Genomic DNA, 20653 nt, shown 5'->3' with positions numbered 1-20653 from the left:
AAAATTAATTATAATATAGGGCTTTATGAACAGTATATAATTTGGAATGTCTAATAAAGTCTATACTGCAAGAGGCCTTACCTCATTACTTAGATCCATGTTTTATCTCCAGCATGACTTCTCCAATATATATTCAAGTATGAGCACTATGTAAAGGCGTGGACACTGACTAAAGACATTGCTTTGATAAGCCTTCTTTCCAGTACAACTTTAAATTTAAGGATCTCCTTGTTCCAGAGAAAAACCTGATTCCCTTGAGCAAATTCGTTAAGTTTTTCCCTACTCTGAATCCTGTCATGTAAAGAGATAATCTCTGAAGGTTTTCCCCCATTGTGTCCATTTACCCTGAATAAATTGTCTAACGTTCAACAATCTCTGTACTCATTTGAATGTCTTTCTTCATGTCAGTGACAGAATTTATATTTAATAGTAATTCTCTGACGGGAAATAAGAAATGACTGTTACTTGAAGGTTTTATCACACTGATCAAATTCATAAGGTTTCTCTCAACTATGCATTTTTTGATGTTTACCAAGACAGGAGCTGGATCTGAAAGCTTTTCCACATTGATTACATTCATAAGGTTTTTCTCCAGTGTGAATTCTTTGATGGTCAACAAGAATGGATCTTATTCGGAAAGCCTTTCCACATTGCTTACATTCATAAGGCTTCTCTCCAGTGTGGATTCTCTGATGTGCAGTAAGATTGGAGTTCTCTGTGAAAGCCTTTCCACACTGATTACATTCATAAGGCTTCTCTCCAGTGTGGATTCTCAGATGGTTAGCAAGATTGGCCCTATATGGGAAAGCCTTTCCACATTGCTTACATTCATAAGGTTTCTCTCCAGTGTGGATTCTCAGATGGACAGCTAGTTTGGAGGTCTGTGTGAAAGTCTTTCCACACTGATTACATTTATAAGTCTTTTCACCAGTGTGGGTTCTCTGATGAGCAATAAGAGAAGCATGTTCACGAAAAACTTTACCACATTCATGATACTTGTAAAGTTTCTCTCCATGGAGGATTTTCTGATTTTGAGGAAGTTCAAAATTGCATCGCAAAGCCTTTTCACACTGATTATATTCACAGGATTTCTCGGCAGCATGGATTTTCTGATGTTTTGCAAGACATGAGCTGGAGATGAAAGCTTTTTGACATTGTTTACATTCATAAGGTTTCTCTCCAGTGTGAATTCTCTGATGTTCAACAAGAATTGATTTTGTTCGGAAAGTGTTTCCACATTGTTTACAGATATAAGGTTTCTTTCCAGTGTGAATTCTCTGATGTTCAAGAAGACTGGATCTTCTTTTGAAAGTCTTTCCACATTGGTTACATTCATATGGTTTTTCTCCAGTGTGAATTCTTTGATGCACATGAAGACTGGATCTTGTTCTGAAAGTCTTTCCACATTGATTACATTTATATGGCTTTTCTCCAGTGTGAATTCGTTGATGCACATGAAGACTGGATCGTGTTCTGAAAGTCTTTCCACATTGATTACATTCGTAGGGTTTCTCTCCAGTGTGGATTCTCTGATGTCGAGCAAGACTGTAGTTCTGTGTGAAAGCTTTTCCACATTGATCACATTCATAAGGTTTCTCTCCATTGTGAATTCTCTGATGTTTCAAAAGACGGGAATTCTGTGTGAAAGCCTTTCCACAATGATTACATCGGTAAGATTTCTTTCCAGTATGGATTCTCTGATGTATATCAAGACTGAAGCTATTTGTGAAAGTCTTTCCACATTGACTACATGCATAAGATTTTCCTGCAGTGTGAACTTTATGATGGTCAGTGAGCTTTGAGTTCTGGTTGAAGGCCTTTCTACCTTTATTCTCTATAGAAGCCATTTCTCCAGTGTAACTTTTCTGATGTCTAATGAGGTCTGAACTCAAGCTAGATACCATTTCCTGTTGAAATATTTGTTTTTCAGGAGGTTTCTCAGAAGATTGAATAAGCCCAACTTTTTTAAAACATTCCCTAGTTTTAGTATACTGAAAACACTCATTTCCTAAGGCCATTTTCTTACACTGAATTAGTACTGAACAATGTCTGAAATTCTTTCCATTTTTACCAAATTTACAACAATTATTCTGATTTTTCTCTATCTTGGTATCTGAGTTACAGGAACTACCATTCATGCATCTTTGTGGTTGAGATTCTTTCACAGAAATGCTCAGCCTTGCAGTAGTCTCATTCACTTCAAACTTGGTCTCATCTGAAGGAAAGAAACAAACATATTTACAGATATACATATATGCAAATGAATTCTCTTCCTCCCATTGGAAGAAACTGGAAGTAAATTAACATTCTTTTCCCCCTGGCAAAAAGAAGAGTTTTCAAAGTCGATAGGCAAAATTAATCAAATGAAAATATCATTAGCTTGTATCTACAGGATAATTTAATTTCACAAACAAGTAACATTGGATCCTCAGAAAAAACCTGTGACCCTGAGATTCCCATTATACTTTCCAACTTAAGCCATGAGCTCAGAATAGCCAAGTCACATAACCAACATGCCAGTAGATAACACTAAAACTCAAATCCTGAGATTGAACATGCACTTTTCCTACGAGCATTAAATGGCCAATTGTGAAATTCAAATTAATTCTACTTTGTAGAGGATTCTATATTGTACTGATTTCATATTGTAATTAATTCTGTATTTGGTTAAAGCCCCTTTTCTAAACATAGTTAAGAAATTAACATTAGTTAAGTTTAAGAATTGAGCGTTTTCAAAGCTAGTTTAAAGGTCAGTCTGACCAAAAGTCATTAATTAAAAGGATTGTCATCTTCTATACCATTAGCTCTTTGGTGAAGACATCTGGTATTTAAGTTCTAAAACTAGCTTTAAGTGACATATTTGCCCTAAAGTGTCCTTGTACCATTAAGGGTAACTTATCTCCTTATCAAACTTTCTAGGTACCAGGGAGTCTGTTATGATCCACTAGCAAAGATTATGTGATGCAAATGGATTCCAAAAGTCGATCAGCATTCCTTATGGAGAGAGTCAGTAGTCTGATGAAGTTACTAGCCCATTTTCCTCAGGAAATTCAATCATAACGTTCTTGTCCCCTTGATGATGACAGAACTATCAACAATCACATTGCACCATATTCTTTTCTTGTTGGTGATTTACTTTTCAAAACTAAAGAAAGCTAGTAAATGCTACTTCAGGTCTTTTTGATTACTGAGAAATCACTGATACAATTTATCATGCTCAGAACTTTGTCTCTAGGTTTACCTTAGTTTTCAAACCTAACATTTCCTACATTTCACTTCCTTCCTTCACTCAAATGTGTTTTATTGATTATTCTTTTTATTTTATCTTATTCCAGTAAACTTTCTGCTTTTCAATATGGACCAGTTTTCCTGCATTATAACTTGGTCATTCTTTGCAAATTTCATCTTAAGCTGAGAAATAGGTTTACATTTTTGCTTGTTTTGTATTAATTTTTATTGTTATTTTCAGCTTTCTTTACATTCTGTTGAGCTCCATAGGTATTATGTCATTTGCTACACTTATGCTAAAACTTGCTCTTATTTCATTATCAACCATATCTTCAAGCATAATATATTTTCTCTGGTGATACTTTTTAATCTTATTTTTCAATTGTCATGTCTGAGAGCACATCAGAATGGTCAAAATTAGTTTTTTAAAAATTCATCAGAAGCATAAGATTTTGTTTTTTTAAGGATTTTTTTTTTAAGGACAGTTATTATTTCTTAATTTAAAAATATTTATCTTTGGATGTTTGTTACCTCAACAAAAAGAAAAGAAAAACTAAGTTTTTCCGTCAGTAAGCATCATATGTAATGGAGACAAACTGCAACCATTCCCAATAAGATCTGGAGTGAAACAAGGTTGCCCACTATCACCGTTACTATTTAATATTGTATTAGAAACGCTAGCTATAGCAATAAGAGCTGAGAAAGAGATTAAAGGAATAAGAATAGGCAATGAGGAAGCCAAATTATCACTCTTTGCTGATGACATGATGGTATACTTAGAGAACCCCAGAGATTCTGCTAAAAAGTTATTAGAAATAATCCACAACTTTAGCAAAGTTGCTGGTTATAAAATAAACCCACATAAGTCATCAGCATTCTTATATATCACTAACAAAATCCAACAGTCAGAGTTACAAAGAGAAATTCCATTTAAAGTAACTACTGATAATATAAAATATTTAGGAATCTATCTGCCAAGGGAAAATCAGAAACTTTATGAGCAAAATTACAGACCACTTTTCACACAAATTAAGTCTGATCTAACCAACTGGAAAAATATTAAATGCTCTTGAATAGGGCGAGCAAATATAATAAAGATGACAATATTACCTAAACTAATCTATTTATTTAGCGCTATACCAATCAGACTCCCAAAAAACTATTTTAATGACCTAGAAAAAATAACAACAAAGTTCATATGGAAAAACAAAAGGTAAAGAATTTCAAGGAATTAATGAAAAAAAAAATCAAATGATGGTGGCTTAGCTGTACCAGATCTAAAATTATATTATAGAGCAGCAGTTACCAAAACTATTTGGTATTGGCTAAGGAATAGATTAGTTGATCAGTGGAATAGATTAGGTTCAAGGGATAAAACAGTCAACAAATATAGCAACCTAGTCTTTGACAAACCCAAAGATCCCAGCTTTTGGGATAAGAACTTACTGTTGGATAAAATTGCTGGGAAAATTGGAAACTAATATGGCAGAAACTAGGCATTGATCCATACTTAACGCCGTACACCAAGATAAGGTCAAAATGGGTTCATGACCTAGGCATAAAGAATGAAATTATTAATAAATTAGAGGAACATAGGATAGTTTACCTCTCAGACCTGTGGAAGGGGAAGGTCTTTATGACCAAAGCAGAACTAGAGATCATTACTGATCACAAAATAGAAAATTTCGATTATACCAAACTGAAAAGTTTTGTACAAACAAAACTAATGCAGACAAGATTAGAAGGGAAGCAATAAACTGGGAAAATATTTTTACAGTCAAAGGTTCTGATAAAGGCCTCATTTCCAAAATATATAGAGAATTAACTCTAATTTATAAAAAATCAAGCCATTCTCCAATTGAAAAATGGTCAAAGGATATGAACAGACAATTCTCAGATGAAGAAATTGAAACTATTTCTAGTCATATGAAAAGATGCTCCAAGTCATTATTAATCAGACAAATGCAAATTAAGACAACTCTAAGATACCACTACACACCTGTCAGATTGGCTAAGATGACAGGAAAAATAATGATGATTGTTGGAGGGATGTGGGAAAACTGGGACATTGATTCATTGTTGGTGGAGTTGTGAACGAATCCAACCATTTTGGAGAGTAGTTTGGAACTATGCTCAAAAGTTATCAAACTGTGCATACCCTTTGATCCAGCAGTGTTACTACTGGGATTATATCCCAAAGAGATTATAAAAGAAGGAAAGGGACCTGTATGTGCACGAATGTTTGTGGCAGCCCTTTTGTAGTGGCTAGAAACTGGAAACTGAATGGATGTCCATCAGTTGGAGAATGGCTGAATAAATTGTGGTATATGAAAATTATGAAATATTACTGTTCTGTAAGAAATGACCAACAGGATGATTTCAGAAAGGCCTGGAGAGACTTACACGAACTGATGCTGAGTGAAATGAGTAGGACCAGGAGATCATTATATACTTCAACAACAATACTAGATGATGACCAGTTCTGATGGACCTGGCCATCCTCAGCAACAAGATCAACCAAATCATTTCTAATGGAGCAGTAATGAATTGAACTAGCTATACCCAGAAAAAGAACTCTGGGAGATGACTAAAAACCATTACATTGAATTTCCAATCCCTATATTTATGCACACCTGCATTTTTGATTTCCTTCACAAGCTAATTGTACAATAATTCAGAGTCTGATTCTTTTTGTACAGCAAAATAATGTTTTGGTCATGTATACTTATTGTGTATCTAAGTTATATTTTAATATATTTAACATCTACTGGTCATCCTGCCATTTAGGGAGGGTGGGGAGTAAGAGGTGAAAAATTGGAACAAGAGGTTTGGCAATTGTTAATGCTGTAAAGTTACCCATGTATATATCCTGTAAATAAAAGGCTATTAAAAAAAAAAAAAAAAAAAAAAAAAAAAAAAAAACTAAGTTTTTATAATGAACACACATAAAAAAATTCATGCATTTCTCATGTGTAAAATATGATGTCAGAATAGCTAGGTGGGGCAGTGGATAGAGCAACAGCCCTGAAGTCAGAAGGACCTGAGTTCAAATCTGGCCTCAGACACTTAACATTTCTCTCATTCTATATCATCCTCCTCCTCCAGTAGTAGTTCACAAACATACTAGGTGTTCATGATTATAGTCTAAGAGATTTAGCTAAAAATTTCTTAAATGGCACTTTAAGTAGTAAATAATTATCCAGTTTTGTTACAATATATTTTTCCTCTGGGATAAGAAGCATGTACATGTTTAAAGCACAATAGGTTTCCTTATTCAATGATTCCAAATGGTCATGATCAGACAAAAATGGTTAATTACAAAGACAGTTTGAAGAAAATGTCACTTAAAGCTAGCTTTAGGAGTTAAATACCAGATGTCTTTACCACAGAACTAATGGTATAGAACAAGACAATCCTTTTCTTTTAATTAATGACTTTTGGTCAAACTGACCTTTATACTAGCTTGGAAGAGGAAAACTGAATTCTTAAACTTAAGTAAAGAACATAGAAAGGGGCCTTTAAGTAAATACAGAATCAATTACAATATGAAATCAATACAATATAGAATCAACTACAAAATAGGATTAATTTGAATTTCACAACTGCCCATTACACGAAAACTCTGACTCCTTTAAACATAATCTGTTTCTCAACCCACCACCAAATTTGTTTCCAAACTGACAGAAAGATTTGACATTCAAGTGGAAGTCATTTCCCTACGGGATCCTTACAGGTATGCACATACCCTCAAAGTAATTCCCTCATTCCAACTTTATGATGTAATTGCATCTCGTCAGGGCTGTAACCCTAAGATCAAGATGGTACAAATGTTCGTGTTTTTACACTGCAGATGGCAGTTTCTCTGAAAAACATGGCTCACTAGACATGGGCACTACAAGACATCTTGAAACCACCTGGGACCATCACAGCCATTCTACAAACAAAAGAACTTATATTGCTGCATACTGCAGGGTTCAGGCTTTTTATTTTAATCTTATCTTCTGCTTGTGGTATTCTATCAGGCAGATTTTCAAAGGATCTGGTAGGTGTCATAGGTACAGTTATTTTGAAGAGTTCCTATGAGGGTGTAAACAATATGCCAGTAGTAGAAAGAAAAAACGTTATGTCTTTAGATTTCTTTCCTTAAAAAATGTTGTTTTAGGGAAGCTAAGTGGTGCAGTGGATAGAGCACCAGCTCTGAAGTCAGGAGGACCTGAGTTTAAATCTGGCATCAGACACTTTTATACTTCCTGGCTGTGTGACCCTAGGCAAGTCACTTAATCTCAACTGCCTCAGCCAAAAAAAAAAAAAAGTTTTTTTTTTATATAAAAGCATTATTTTTTAAAAAAATAAAAAAAAAAGGCATTTATCACTTAATATAATACCTGTAATCAGGAAACAAAAATAAATCTTTTATCTCCTAACCGGTGTTTTATTCTGATGACTTGTTTGTGGGATGAAAAGAAAAAAAATGAATTTCTATCCCTCAGCAAGACAGGTTATAAATGTCTACATTTCTCACCTCATCCATGTGTGAGTGAACAATTTTACTTGTTCTGGTTATAAAACAATAAAATAGAGAGCTGGGTGTAGCAGGCAGGATGACCTGAGTTTGAATCCTGGCTTCAGATATTTTTTAATGCTGTGACTCTAGGCAAATCACGGAGCCTCCTCTTGCCTTTGTTTACTTCACTGCAGAATGGGGACAACAACACCATCTACATCCAGCATTTAAGGAGAGAAAAAGATGATGACTATAAAGCACCAATGTCCAGCACATTGCAGGTGCTACTTAAAATATCATTTTTTTGTTTTGTTTTGTTGTTATAATATTTAAATAGACACAGAACCACATTGAATACTGAGTTTGGTAGCTCTTGAACCAAATACAGCAAATCTTTGTTCAAAAAGTTCAATTCTTAAATTATTTTCTTATTACATTATATTTAATACTTCAAGTTATAACTTATATGATGAAAATTACCATTCATAATCCACAAACTCTGTTTAAAAATTTTTTTAATTGAAGTCTTAAGAGGTAATAAGTTGAAATTCTTGATATATTTTAATAAAAAGAATGTGTATTATACTTGGTGTAGTATAATTTCTTTTTATTTTCATAATACAAACAGAATAAAATGTTCTATTTTACAATATGTTGCAATGAAAATACTGATTTGGGGCTTTGAAATATAACAGATCATTAATGTAGGAATTAAATGCATAAATGAGAAAACTACAAGTGGAAGTTTAAATGACTTCAAAAGATTCACGAAAAACGATTCACTTGTTTTTGCTGACAGAGGTTCTAAGAACAACAAATTTTGGGAACAACTGTTCTGAAGTCATGTTTCAACTTTGCACGAATTGGAGTTGCTACAATATAGTGTTCTACCCATTTAATTTAATCTAACTTTAGTTAATTCCTTTAGTTGATGCGTCTACTACTGATTATCACTGAGTTGAAGAACATTCAACTAAGCATGTAGGCAAAGTTCCAAAGTGTAATACAAAATGAAATGCCTTCATTTTTAATGGTGAGTGAATCGTTTGTTTCAAGGATATTTCTTATATAAGACAGGTATTCACATTCTGCTTCCAATGCATTCAACCCTATTTTTGTCTCCCTCTTGCATCATAACTACTTACAAGGAGTTACTTTTTTTGGTTCAATCCTGACTGAACCTGAGAGAGCAGGTATGGACATCACAAAAGTTTCCAGGTTCCTGAAAAGTTTCCTGCCATGGGCTGCCTAGGAGTCTCAACCTCCCAACTCCCTAACCTGAGGGTAATGATTAACTCAATGAATATGGCTAAAGTTTTTCTGAAAACTGAGACAATGACTGGGTTGTAAAGATCAAGAAAGGGATACATATTGATTACTTAAGCAAGGTTGAGCATAGATAATTACTCCCAAGTAAGGCAGTATTCTTCTCAAATATTATTGAATGGAGAGGAGGAAATCATGAAACCAACTTGGCTGGTTTCTACAAATTTAGGTTACATAAATTGAATTGGATTCTCATTATGGCAAGATAATCCTCTTACATCTTCCTGATTCACTATTCTACTCATTATAGTTTTTCTAAATCTTTTCAGCCTTCCCCCAACCCTCCTATTTGACTTACTCCCTTCTATTCTCTCTAGGCTGATAACTTGGCTTTCTATTTCATAGAATTCTATTTGCCAAAATAGAACCTATGGGTTCTCCTTCTTTTCCTATTTTTCTCTATCACCTACAAAAGGAGTCGTCTTGCTACTTGCCAAAGCATATCCCTTTCCTTGGATTTATTACAGAATCATAGAAGGGAAGTGAAAGGCCATGGTGTCCAACATCCTAATTTCACAGATGGAAAAAAATGATGTTCAGTGGTTCAATGACTTTCCCGGGATCATATTGTTTAAAGGCATCTAAAAAGGAATTCCAAGTCAGGTCTTCTGTCCCTGAGCCTAGCATTCCCTTCTCTATAACACAGATCTGTGATATTAGCCCTACTATACCTGCTTTCATCTCACTCACCTGGACAAGAGTTCCTTGGTCCTAGATGACTCAGTATCCATGATGTTTCCCTTTCTTCAAAATGGGAGATCAAATCTTCTCTGAGAACTGGAATTCCTTAGAGTGAGCAGTGGAAAAGGGATGAGGATGAAGAGAACCGTCTACTTTATTTCTCTTCAGGGAAAGGGGACATGCATGCAAGGACAATAGATGAGTTCCCTAGGGCTCCTCAAGAATGGCTGACATAGCATTTGTTATTGGGTGCATGGGTGCAGATAGATCATGCAGCCAATTTCGAACTAGAAAATTCTGAACTTTGCCCCCTTCCTAGAAAGATGGTCACATTTCATGGATTCCTTTTCTAGAAATTAAGAGCCAGCTAGTAGTTCAGGGCTGAGAGCTCTGGCTCTTGCCTTAGACACTTAGTAGTTGTCTGCCTTTGCATAAGTCACTTAACCCATTTGTCTTAGTTTCCTCAACTATAAGACAGGGATAATACCAGCACCAAACCCATTATCATCAGGATCAGATGAGATGTTATTTCTAAAAAACATAAAAACAGTGCCTGGAACATAGAAGAGCTATATACAACCTGATTCCTTTCCCACCCTCTGTGTTAGAATTTTTGGGGAAAATGAAAGAACAAAATTATACTTGGCAGGACTAGGATTAATAGGTACAAATTTGCAGTTGTTAACAAGAACATTTGAAAAACTAGTCTTATTCCAAAGAGGAAAGATTTGTCTTGTTGAATAAAGCGTTGCCTTTACTGCTCATCTTCAAAGAAAATCCGCAGAAGCAGTTTTCAGAAATTTAGCAGATAAAATTCACTTCTAAGAAAGGGCTAAACTAGATAACCTCTGAAATTAATTCCAAGTATAAACCTTCTTAGTTTTGAAAATGTGAAGCTACCCAAAATAGGAAAATAATAGCTTTAAGTTCTATTACATAGGAACAATTCTCAATCATGTGGAGAACAGACTTTTCACTTTCATCATTTTGATTTCTCCTTTAACATATCTGATTTATGCTTTGTTGAAATCCCTATTTCTGCTTTAGGAACAAATGCAAAGTGCTAGAACAATTCTCAATCATGTGGAGAACAGACTTTTCACTTTCATCATTTTGATTTCTCCTTTAACATATCTGATTTATGCTTTGTTGAAATCCCTATTTCTGCTTTAGGAACAAATGCAAAGTGCTAATGTCAGGAAAACCAGCCAGCAGGAGGACGTTGTTGAGACTACCACTTCTGCCCTTTTAACAAGTAATAAATGCTCAAACCCTGCATGCTAGGGAATTACCAGGACAGTTGTGCTTACCCACAGACAGCAGGTTCTGGGAGTTTTCCAGCATGACTTTCTTGTAGAGCTGTTTCTGAGAACGGTCCAAGAGGTTCCATTCCTCCTGGGTGAAGTCCACAGTCACATCCCTGAACGTCAGTGACTCCTAATCATCAAAATTCACAAGACTTAGAGTTGAAAGAGACTTGAGAATTCATCTGGTCCAACCCTAATTAATGCACAGGAGAAGACTGAAGTCCAGAGAAGGGATTTTGTAAAGGTTAACTCTTATTTCTTATATTATTATCTTATTTCTTTCTGCCCACACACATATGCACAGACACACACATCTCATTCTTTAGTTTCCTCCACAGAAATCTTTTCAATGTTTAAAACTGGAGTTATTAAAAACCAAATGGAATAAGAAAAGCACTTTATATTAGCATCTGAAATAAAGCTGACAAACAGCTTATCATAAAATGTTTCTCCTTTTGAAATCAAGCAAGTATATGTTCTATCAGTGAGGTATGAGAATCTGTAGAAGAGAAAAAGAGATGATGTGAAATTTCTTCCTCATCAGAATTCCCAGAGTAATGTTAAAATTCTATGAAGAGTGGATAAAAGGCTGTTAATACCATGTACTGTGGGGTTTAAGACATTTATCTTTGATCACCAAAAAGAGAAGAAACAATTTAGCTTCCTAAAAGTCGGAATATAAAGTCTTATCTACATGAAAACATGCAGAAGATTCATAAAAAAGAATAATAAACAATCTGGATTGTATAAAGTATGTGAGATTGTAATGAGTTAAATGAAAAGCTGCATTTAGGGACAGTCCCCACCTTTGGAGACTTCCGACGGACTCTGCCATGTCCCAGCATCTGGTGTGCTCTCCCTTAAGTCCCAGGGGGCTTTGAGCCTTTAAATTCCATGAGTGAGGGACTATCTTTCTTTGTAAATTGAATAATGTAAAGATTGAATAAATGTTTATGGAGTACTGACCATCCACAGCCTCATCTGAACATTCTGGTCCTTCCTTCACTTTAAAAAGCGAGTCACTGCTGGTCACAACTTCCTTCCTCATCTAAACTAGACATCTAGCAGCTATCTTAAAACTCCAGTGAATGGAACTCAGCATCTTGTCCCCTAGCGGGTCCCTCGCCTCCCTTCCTTCCCTATGACTGTAAGGAGCACCACCACCTCCCAGGCCCCAGACATCACAACAGGCGGCATCCCCACCTGCTCTCTCTCTCAGCTCCTCATCCAGCCTATGGCCAAGACTTCCTCATTTTGGTGTGCAACCTCTCTCCATAAAGCCCTCTTTCTGACACTACAGCCCTCCTCACCTCCACCTGGGTCCACAGCGAGTCTGCTGATGGGCTGGCCGGCCTCCAGATGTCCACTCCGTCCCCTGCTCCACAAACTCAAAGTCCCTGTCCTGGCCACACCCTGAGCTGCCGGTTCTGACTGTGGCTGGTAAGCCCCCGGGGAGTCTTGTACCTGCATCAAGGACAGGATTACTGGTCTTGCCCCCTGTACACCGAAGGTGCCACATAACTAGTGCCCGCTACATCTGCATTCTCAGGCCCTAATCTCTGACCCAGGGACATTTGGTTAAACCCCTCCCCTTCCCTACATCTCTGTCTTTCCAATAGCTTTCTCTTCCTCTCCACGTCCTGGCTCCCTTTCAGTCTCAGTTCAAATCCCTCCTTCTAAAAAAAGGCTTTTCCTGGTCCTGAGATGCCCCTGCTGAGGACACTATGGCTTTTATGGACATAGCTGCTCACATGCGGGCTCCCACCTGAGACTGTGAGCTCCTTAATGGCAGGGACCAATTTTCCCTTCCTTCACATCCACAAGAGGTCTGAATAGTGCCTGGCCCAGAGCAGCCACTTTCTAAATGCTTACTGACTTGTCCTAAGAAATGGCAAATGGGAGGGATTCTGAGGGACCTGGGTGTAATGGGCTGAAGCTCCAGTTGATGCACTGAGGTCCCAAGCACATGAGACCAAATCATAATTGGACCATACTCTTTAATATATATGCTTGGAGAAAGAATGGCCCCACCCACTCTCTGTGCAAGTCCTGATGTGTGGAGGCAGAGGGGCCAAGAGAGGAGTGGAAAGAGAAGGCTGGCTGGCTTCTGGTCTGGCTGGCTTCTTGATGCAGTTGCACACATTGCTATTGCGATCCCCCCTTCACCTCCAATCTTTCTTCACCTCTACTGAGAATAAAGATTGAAGATTTTCCCTTAACCTGAATTCCTGACTCGGGCTGATTTTAAAATACGCGGTCATCACACCTGGGAACTCGTGGGGGAACTGGGGCAGAGTCAATAGAGCAGGGAAGTGCTTGACTCTCAACTGTTACAAGGGAAATCTCTGAAAAAAAGGAAGCACAGAGGGAATGGAAGAGGGATATGTGTGTGTGTGCAAGGAATGCAAAGAGGAAAGAAAGGATTTCTGTGCAAGAGACTAAAGAATGAGGTGTGTGTGCAAGAAATACAGGAGAAAAGGAAGGATTTCTATGTAAGATACTAATAAATGAGGGGTGTGTGTGCAAGAAATACAGGAGAAAAGGAAGGATTTCTATGTAAGATACTAATAAATGAGGGATGTGTTTGAATGTGTGTGTGTAAGAAATGCAGGAGAAAAGGATTTCTGTGCAAGAGACTAAGGAATGGCGTGTGCGTGTAAGAAATGTAGAAAGAGTAAAAAGGATTTCTGTATAAGATACTAATAAATGAGGGGTGTGTGTGAGTGTGAGTGTGTGTGTGTAGGAGATCGGGTGTAATGAGGGAAAACAGGGGGAGGAGGGTCACTGCAACAGATGACCAAGCTCTAAGGGAATCTTCCTCAAACCCCGGAGGGGGCGGGGCCTAATAGTTAAGCCACACCCACATTTATTTAAATAAGGGGAATGAGGAGGGAGACCCAGCCAAGCCATAGTTGCCCACTCACCTGCCGGCGGAGTCTCCGGGCTCCTGGGGCCATGCCTTCAGGCCCCCTGTTGGGGTCGGCTCCGGGTCCTCTTCAGGCTGAGCCCAGCAGGGACAAGGATGAGTGGGGGGAGGGGGAAGAGAGAGAAACACGCCCGTCCTGTCACTGCCCGGGCAGGGGTCTGGTCTACGAGTTTTCAGAGGATGAGGTCTCCAAGGAGTCCTCCAGCCCCTGGCACTGCCCTCTGGGAGAAGCTGCCGCTTCTCTGCCCCTCTCCCACGCTCCCAGGGAAACCCAACGGGCTGGAGGCGTTTCCGACCCCCGCAGGAGGAAACCAGTCCGTCCCTCCCCCTCCTCGGCTCGTGCTTTAGAGCTCCCCCCTTCCCCCCGCACGGAAGCTCTGGGCCAGGGCGGAAGGTCGGACTGAGTGACCCGGGGCGAAGGCAGGGCTTGGAGGCCGCACCCCGAGCCAGGCCGGAGGGGGGCGCGCTCCTGGCTCAGGGAGTACTCACCGTGAGGTCCGGGAGGAGGCCCCCAGAGCGCGGCCGCCGGGACCGAGCTGCGATCTCCAGGGGCAGTAAAAGGGATATTGGCTCCCACAGCCCAACCTTGGGTCTAAACTTCGGGGAGCGTCTTCCGGCTCTGGAGCCCCGCCCCGCCCCGCCTCTGAGGCTTTAGCTTGAGAAGCCTCCAGTGGCCTTCAGGGTCACAACCGGCGGACACCGCCCACCTAGCCCTCCATCCCTGACCTACGCACAGAGAGCGTAGGAAGAACTCCGGAGAACGGAGGAAGTAAGCCCTCTGATTGGCGGCCGACAGCTTGTCCTCTGATTGGAGGAGGCTAGCGTGACCTCTGATTGGTAAGATGTAAAATGTTTTCTGATTGACGGAAATGTAGTGTGGCCTCCGATAGGTTTACCCTCTGATTGGCGGGAGTATAGCATGACCTTGGAAGGTGGGAGTTTAATGTATCTTTGATAGCACATTCTGATTGGCGGGAAGCTAGGGTGCTCTCTGATAGGCTAAAGGATATTGACGACTCAGTGAACTTCCGTTTTGCGCCCCCGCCCAAGTGCTGGCAAAGAGTTAAGCCTAACAACCTTTCCCTCCTGATGGCCTTTGCCTCTGGTAATCATTGTATCCAATCGGGAACTTTGAGGAGAATCCGCAATCCCCTTAACCTGAGAAAATGGGAAAATAAGGGGAGGGGGAGAAGTGTTGAGTGAGTTGTATGAGCATTGAGACTCATAGGGGCCCTGGGCGCATGTGCATTTCATCAGCCTGGGGGAGGGGCGCGAACGTGTTGCTGTGGTGCCGCCCACACGCACGTGGTCAGGTCCGGGGAAGCAGCCCCAGTTAAGTTGGGGAGGAAGGACTGTTGGGCCTGGTGTGATAAGTAGAGTTGAGCTTGACAGCGACCTCCCCTCCCCCCTCCCTTAGTGTGGGCTTCTTGGCTTTGGAAGAGAATGGGGGGAGGAGGGGCGGAGGGCTGGGTTGCCTTTGGGGAAGGGGCGTGGCTACTATCGGGGGAGGAGCCAAATAATTTCCAATTAGTGAAAAAAGTTTTAACAGTCAATTTTTAAAAGTTGAATTCCAAATTCTGTCCCTCCCGCCTCTGGAAAAGACAAGTAATTGATGAGGCTTATAAATGTGAAGTCACGCAAAACGTAGTTGCATCTTAGCCGCCTTGCCAAAGAAAACAAATACAACAACAAGGAAAGATCTTTCAAGCCGCCTTGGGAGGGGTGAGGGCGCCGGTGCTCCTGGGTCCTGGAGCACGGCCTTGGATGACCGCCGGGATGCGGGCAGCCAGGCCCTTCACCAGAGTCACCCTCCCAGGAGCGCTTTTATGCGGACAGTGTTCTCTGGTTTCGCTCTCTGGCTGTCGGAGTTTTATCTTCCTGGGTTTTCCTCACACCGCCCGGCTTGTCATTTCTTATAGCACAATAGTATTTAATCACCGACAGGTACCGAATCTGTTCATCCATCCTCCACTCGTTGGCTATCCCCCAGATCTCCAATTCTTTGTCACCACAAAGAGAGCCGCTACCAGTGTTTTTGTATCTTTCCCTGCCCTTTTAAGTCTTTGGGCTACAGATCTTTGCTTTTCTAAAGTGTTTTGAAAAGTGATTGTTCCTATAATCCCTTTCGAATATTTTATACTGCCTGAAGTTATTTAAAATGGAATTTCTATCTTTTCTTGTTTTTTTTGTTGTAAAAGTATGAAATGACAATCTTTTATTTGGTTTATTTCATATTCTGCAACTTTGCTGCTGTTTTAATTAGTTTTTTTTTTTTATTGATTTTGTAGCATTCTCCAAGTATACCATCATATCATCTGCTAAAGGGATAGTTTTGTTCCCTTACAGCCTATTTTTATTCCTTCAATTTATTCTTCTTCTGCTATTATTATAGTAAGAATTTCTAGTACATCACTAATGGCAATGGAAACCATTGATTCATCCCTCCCCATACTGGAAAGGCTTCGAATTTATTCCCCTTATAGATAAACTTTTGGTTTTAGGTAAGATGTGTTGTTTTTCCATTGTGTCTGAGTCTTTGTAATCCCATGAATTTATCCATGGGGTTTTCTTGGCAAAGTTACTGGAGGGGTTTGCCATTTCCTTCTACAATATGATCCCACTTAGATGAGGCCAACAGGAAGGAGTTAAGCTACTTGCCCAGGGTCACACGTGTAGAGGGTCACAGTCAGTGGGGAAACTCTGGGTGAGGTATAAGATCCTTCTGCCCAGAGAGCTAACAATGTCTGGCTCGGCTCCCCATCTCTCCCAAGGGCTCTCAGCCTTCCTGAGAAGTCAGGGGGCAGTGACAACATATGTTGTGATTGAAGCAGAGTGATACCAGGTGGAAGAGTGATACCAGATGGCAAGTTACCTACAATAGCAAGTTGTTTATGTGGTCCTTATATGCACGGTGTTGTTTTTGTTACATTACATAAAGGGGAAAGTTCTTGAAATAAATGGACTCCATTTTTCCCACCATCCTCTGGAGTCCCTTCAAATCACTTCACTAGGAAGGTTTATTTTAATCACTCTGGTGTGGGGGCTTTAGAAAGCAATGGTATTCTTTATCACCCCAGATAATGGGGGGGGGGGAAGGTCTAGAAAGCAGGACACAACAACACAACTTGGGATTTGGGATCAGGTCTTTCTGATTCCAGGTTCAGTGCTGTGTCCACTGTACCACCTAGCTCCCCTATAGGTAGATCCTGCTATTGTTGGGATCAAGAAGACCTAAGTTCAAATGTGACCTTAGACATTTAATAGCTATATAACCCTGGACAAATCACTTTACTCTGTTTGCTCATTGTAAAATGTACTGAAGAAGGAAATGGCAGAGTACTCCAGCATTCTTGCCAACAAAATCCAAAACAGAATCAAGAAGACTCAGACTTGATGGAGAGTAATTTCCTGGTTCCCAGCCCAGAGGTCTCTCCTCTAAGACCACCCAGCTGCCTGCAAGGCTGATTTCTATAATTGAATCGCTCCACTTGTGTCTCTTCTGGATCCCACCTGGGGTTTTCTGGGCAAAGATGTTGGAGTGGTTTTCCTTCTTCAGCACATTTTTACAGATGAGGGAATTTAGGCAAAGAGAGTGAAACGGGTCTGGACTTCAAGCCTGGTGCTGTCTATCTGTAGAGGGCTGCAGATACTGGGGGAATTCTGGGTTAGGTAGAAGACCCTTCACCCTAGAGGAAACCTGCTGACAGTATCTGGTTTGGCTCCCTATTTCCCTTGGTGTTCACAACTTTTTTCTGAGACGTCAAGGAGGGCATGGCCACCAGTGTTATACTTGAAGCAAAGATACTTACAGCAGGGTATTTACTCAGTGTAATTGATGAGATAATGGTTCTCTAGTTCACATATACTTAGTTCGTACTGTGACGTAATAGTTTTACAGTTGGGACATGCTCAGTGTGCTGTAGTGATGTAATTGTACTAAGATATTTAAGGGCTGAGAGGACTTGAAAAGAGCAGACTCTAGTGTCTGTGTCTGAGACCAAGCTCGAGTATGCACGCCCACACACACACACACACACTCAAGTCTGCTTATTTCAAGTCCTCTCAGCCCTTAAATACTTTAGTACAATTACATCACTACAGCACACTGAGCATGTGCCAACTGTAGAACCATTATGTCATCATGCTAATAAGTACTAAGTATATGTGAACTAGAGAACCATCATCTCATCAATCACAATGAGTAAGCACCCTGTTTTAACTATACTTGTTTCAAGTATACTTTTCCAGAGTTTGGGCTCTCTACACATCGCACAGCCTGGCTGCCCCATCAGGGGCGCCATTTATGATCTGGAGAAAAGCTCCATTTATTCCTGTGCCTGTGTTTTAATAAAAATGAGTGCTGCATTTGTCAACAGCTTTTTCTGACTAGTAACGGGATCACACAATTGCTCTTTTTTGCTCCTGGTGGTCAGCCTGGTGCAAGCCCACTAGGGTACTTCACTACTTCTTTGCTAGTGTTTTATTAACACAGAACCTTTTCTGAGTTACAGAAGGAACTTTGTAGTAAGTGAGACTCCTCCATGTAGAGGCAGTGGCGCCCTTCCCTAGAGAACTTCCTATTTGGTCTCCCATCCCCACCTCAGTCCTTCCCTTCCCCATCCTTTCTAGTCCTAAGAGGAGTCATGACCCTTTCCCCATCTGGCTCATCACATATATTCCATACCCACCATTCTCTCCCCTCCCCCCCCAGTCTACCTCATCTATGGTCACAGAGGAAGCTGCCCCCACTAGGTGACAATTTTGGGTCTCCAGGAGGTAATCAAGTGCAAATCAAGTGGCACTAGGGGCAGCACGCAAGAACTTGCTGCCACTTGCTACACTTACAGGGAGAACAGAGAGGAAGGGACTTACGATCTAAAAGCCAGTCAAAGGAAAGTCTAAACTCCTGTCTATGGAAGGGTAGGCTATCCTTTCACCTATCAGAAGAAACACTATTTCCCCCCCTCCCATCAGAAAGTATCCATCCTACTGCCTATCTGAGGACCCACTACTCTGCTGCTATTCAATGAGCCCACTTCCCTTCACCAACCATAATCCTCTCCTCTCCCTTCATTTCCCATTCTTTTGTTGTCAGTGTTTGTCTCTATGGAATCTCCAAAGCTTATTCTCCCTCTGTAACCAGATTTCTGACTTGGTTGCTTAATCACTGAAACATACCGTGAATTTGTCTCATCTGAAAAATGGGAGGATAACATACAATCCATGGGGTTTTCTTGGCCAAGATACTGGAGATGACCATTCCCTGTGAGGATCGAGTTAGCATGCTGGATACTTTAGAATCAGCCGGAGTCAGGATAAGCAAAAGTCCTTGGTCTTTATTCTTGGTGGAAATGAGAGGAATGGACACGAATCTCCACACCTCTCCTCTTTGTCTCTGGGCCAGAAGTCACCCTGGCTTGTCTTACTCTACCCTCTAATCCCTCCTCCAATTCTCTGTATATACCAACAGATCTAGCCAGCACAGAATAGTGGGAAGGTGCCATTTTCCAAGCATATGCTAATAGAGTATTGCCCAATCAGTAGTTAGCCTTAAGTGCTGGGTTGTCCAACCTCAGTGCGGCAGTGGGGCTGCCTCAGTGCAGTCTACGGTCACTGTGTTGCAGTTCCACTTCTGGGTGGGGGGAGACACGGAAGCTCCTCCTGCTGGTTGGTGCAGCCACGTGGAGCTCCGCGAAGCTGGGTGTGTGGGATCTGCAGAATGTTCCACTTAGGGGGTGTGAGAAGTGTCTGTTTCTGACATAGGACATGAACTGGATTGCACTCCCCCCCCCCCAAAAAAAAAAGCATGAAATGGGCAAACTTTCAGGACCTCCAATTTATAAAATTGACTATGAAAACTCAAAGGGTGCATAAGAATATCAGTTACAAGACCAGGTACCGGGGTATGTGTAGCCACCTGAAAAACAAACCTTATATAAAAGGGAAAGTTCTTGAAATAAACGGACTCCATTTTCCGGTTAGTGCTCCATAACCTCAGGATAATGCCGCAGCCCAAAGCCCAAACAAGCACGGATTGGGTCTCAGACATCGGCAGACCGCCGGCTCGCTTTGCTCTGCCCTGCCCTTCCGGACTTCCAGCCTAGGGTGAAAGCTCATCACAAGCTCGGTGGTGGGCTGGGCACTGAGTTTGTTTCAGTCCGAGAGCTGGAGCATGGTCAGCGCTATTGGACTTGTCTCCTCCAGGGGAGGGCAGAAGCAGGAGTTGGCTGGAGATCTGGAACACAGCAGGTGCTTAATAAATGCCTACTGACGAAAGGACTGACCTACAGCAGGAAGGTTGCCCAAGGGGACACTGCATCCTCCATATGATTGCACTCCGACCCGATTGCTCTTTCAGGTTCTAAGGGTTGTCCTGTGCTTGAGTGCTCCTCTGAGTGCTCCTCTACGACTACTGGAGCTCACATTGTCCCTTCCGCCCCGTTAATGTGCTCGATGGTCTGGGGGCTTCAGGAATTCTTAGCAGATACTGAGATCCTGTTGTAAGGAAGGTGGCTATGAAACATTCTGGCAGAAACCCCTGTTACACTGTCCGGTATAAACACGTGCCCTGGGTCAGGAGGATTTGAGGGCAACCCAACTCCAACATCAACCGTGTTCCCCTAGGCGGTCACTGATTCTGTATGCTTCAGTTTGCTCAGCAGCCAAAAAGGCTAACAGCTA

The 20653-nt window shown here is 40.8% G+C and overlaps 1 protein-coding gene across 1 annotated transcript; it reads right to left on the bottom strand.

Annotated features, from left to right (window-relative positions):
* Nucleotides 1-394: 394 nt before the first annotated feature.
* On the bottom strand, nucleotides 395-14738 carry LOC105749950 (zinc finger protein 883-like). Its single transcript, XM_031963341.1, is given in 5 exon segments — nucleotides 395-2215; nucleotides 9749-9844; nucleotides 11050-11176; nucleotides 13971-14047; nucleotides 14462-14738. Coding segments are annotated over 4 exon segments (2010 nt in total). The 5' UTR covers nucleotides 14004-14047; nucleotides 14462-14738; the 3' UTR covers nucleotides 395-461.
* Between the last annotated feature and the right edge of the window lie 5915 nt (nucleotides 14739-20653).

Source organism: Sarcophilus harrisii, chromosome 3, assembly GCF_902635505.1.
Source record: "Sarcophilus harrisii chromosome 3, mSarHar1.11, whole genome shotgun sequence".
NCBI lineage: Eukaryota > Metazoa > Chordata > Mammalia > Dasyuromorphia > Dasyuridae > Sarcophilus > Sarcophilus harrisii.
This window is presented reverse-complemented; position numbering and strand designations above follow the sequence as displayed.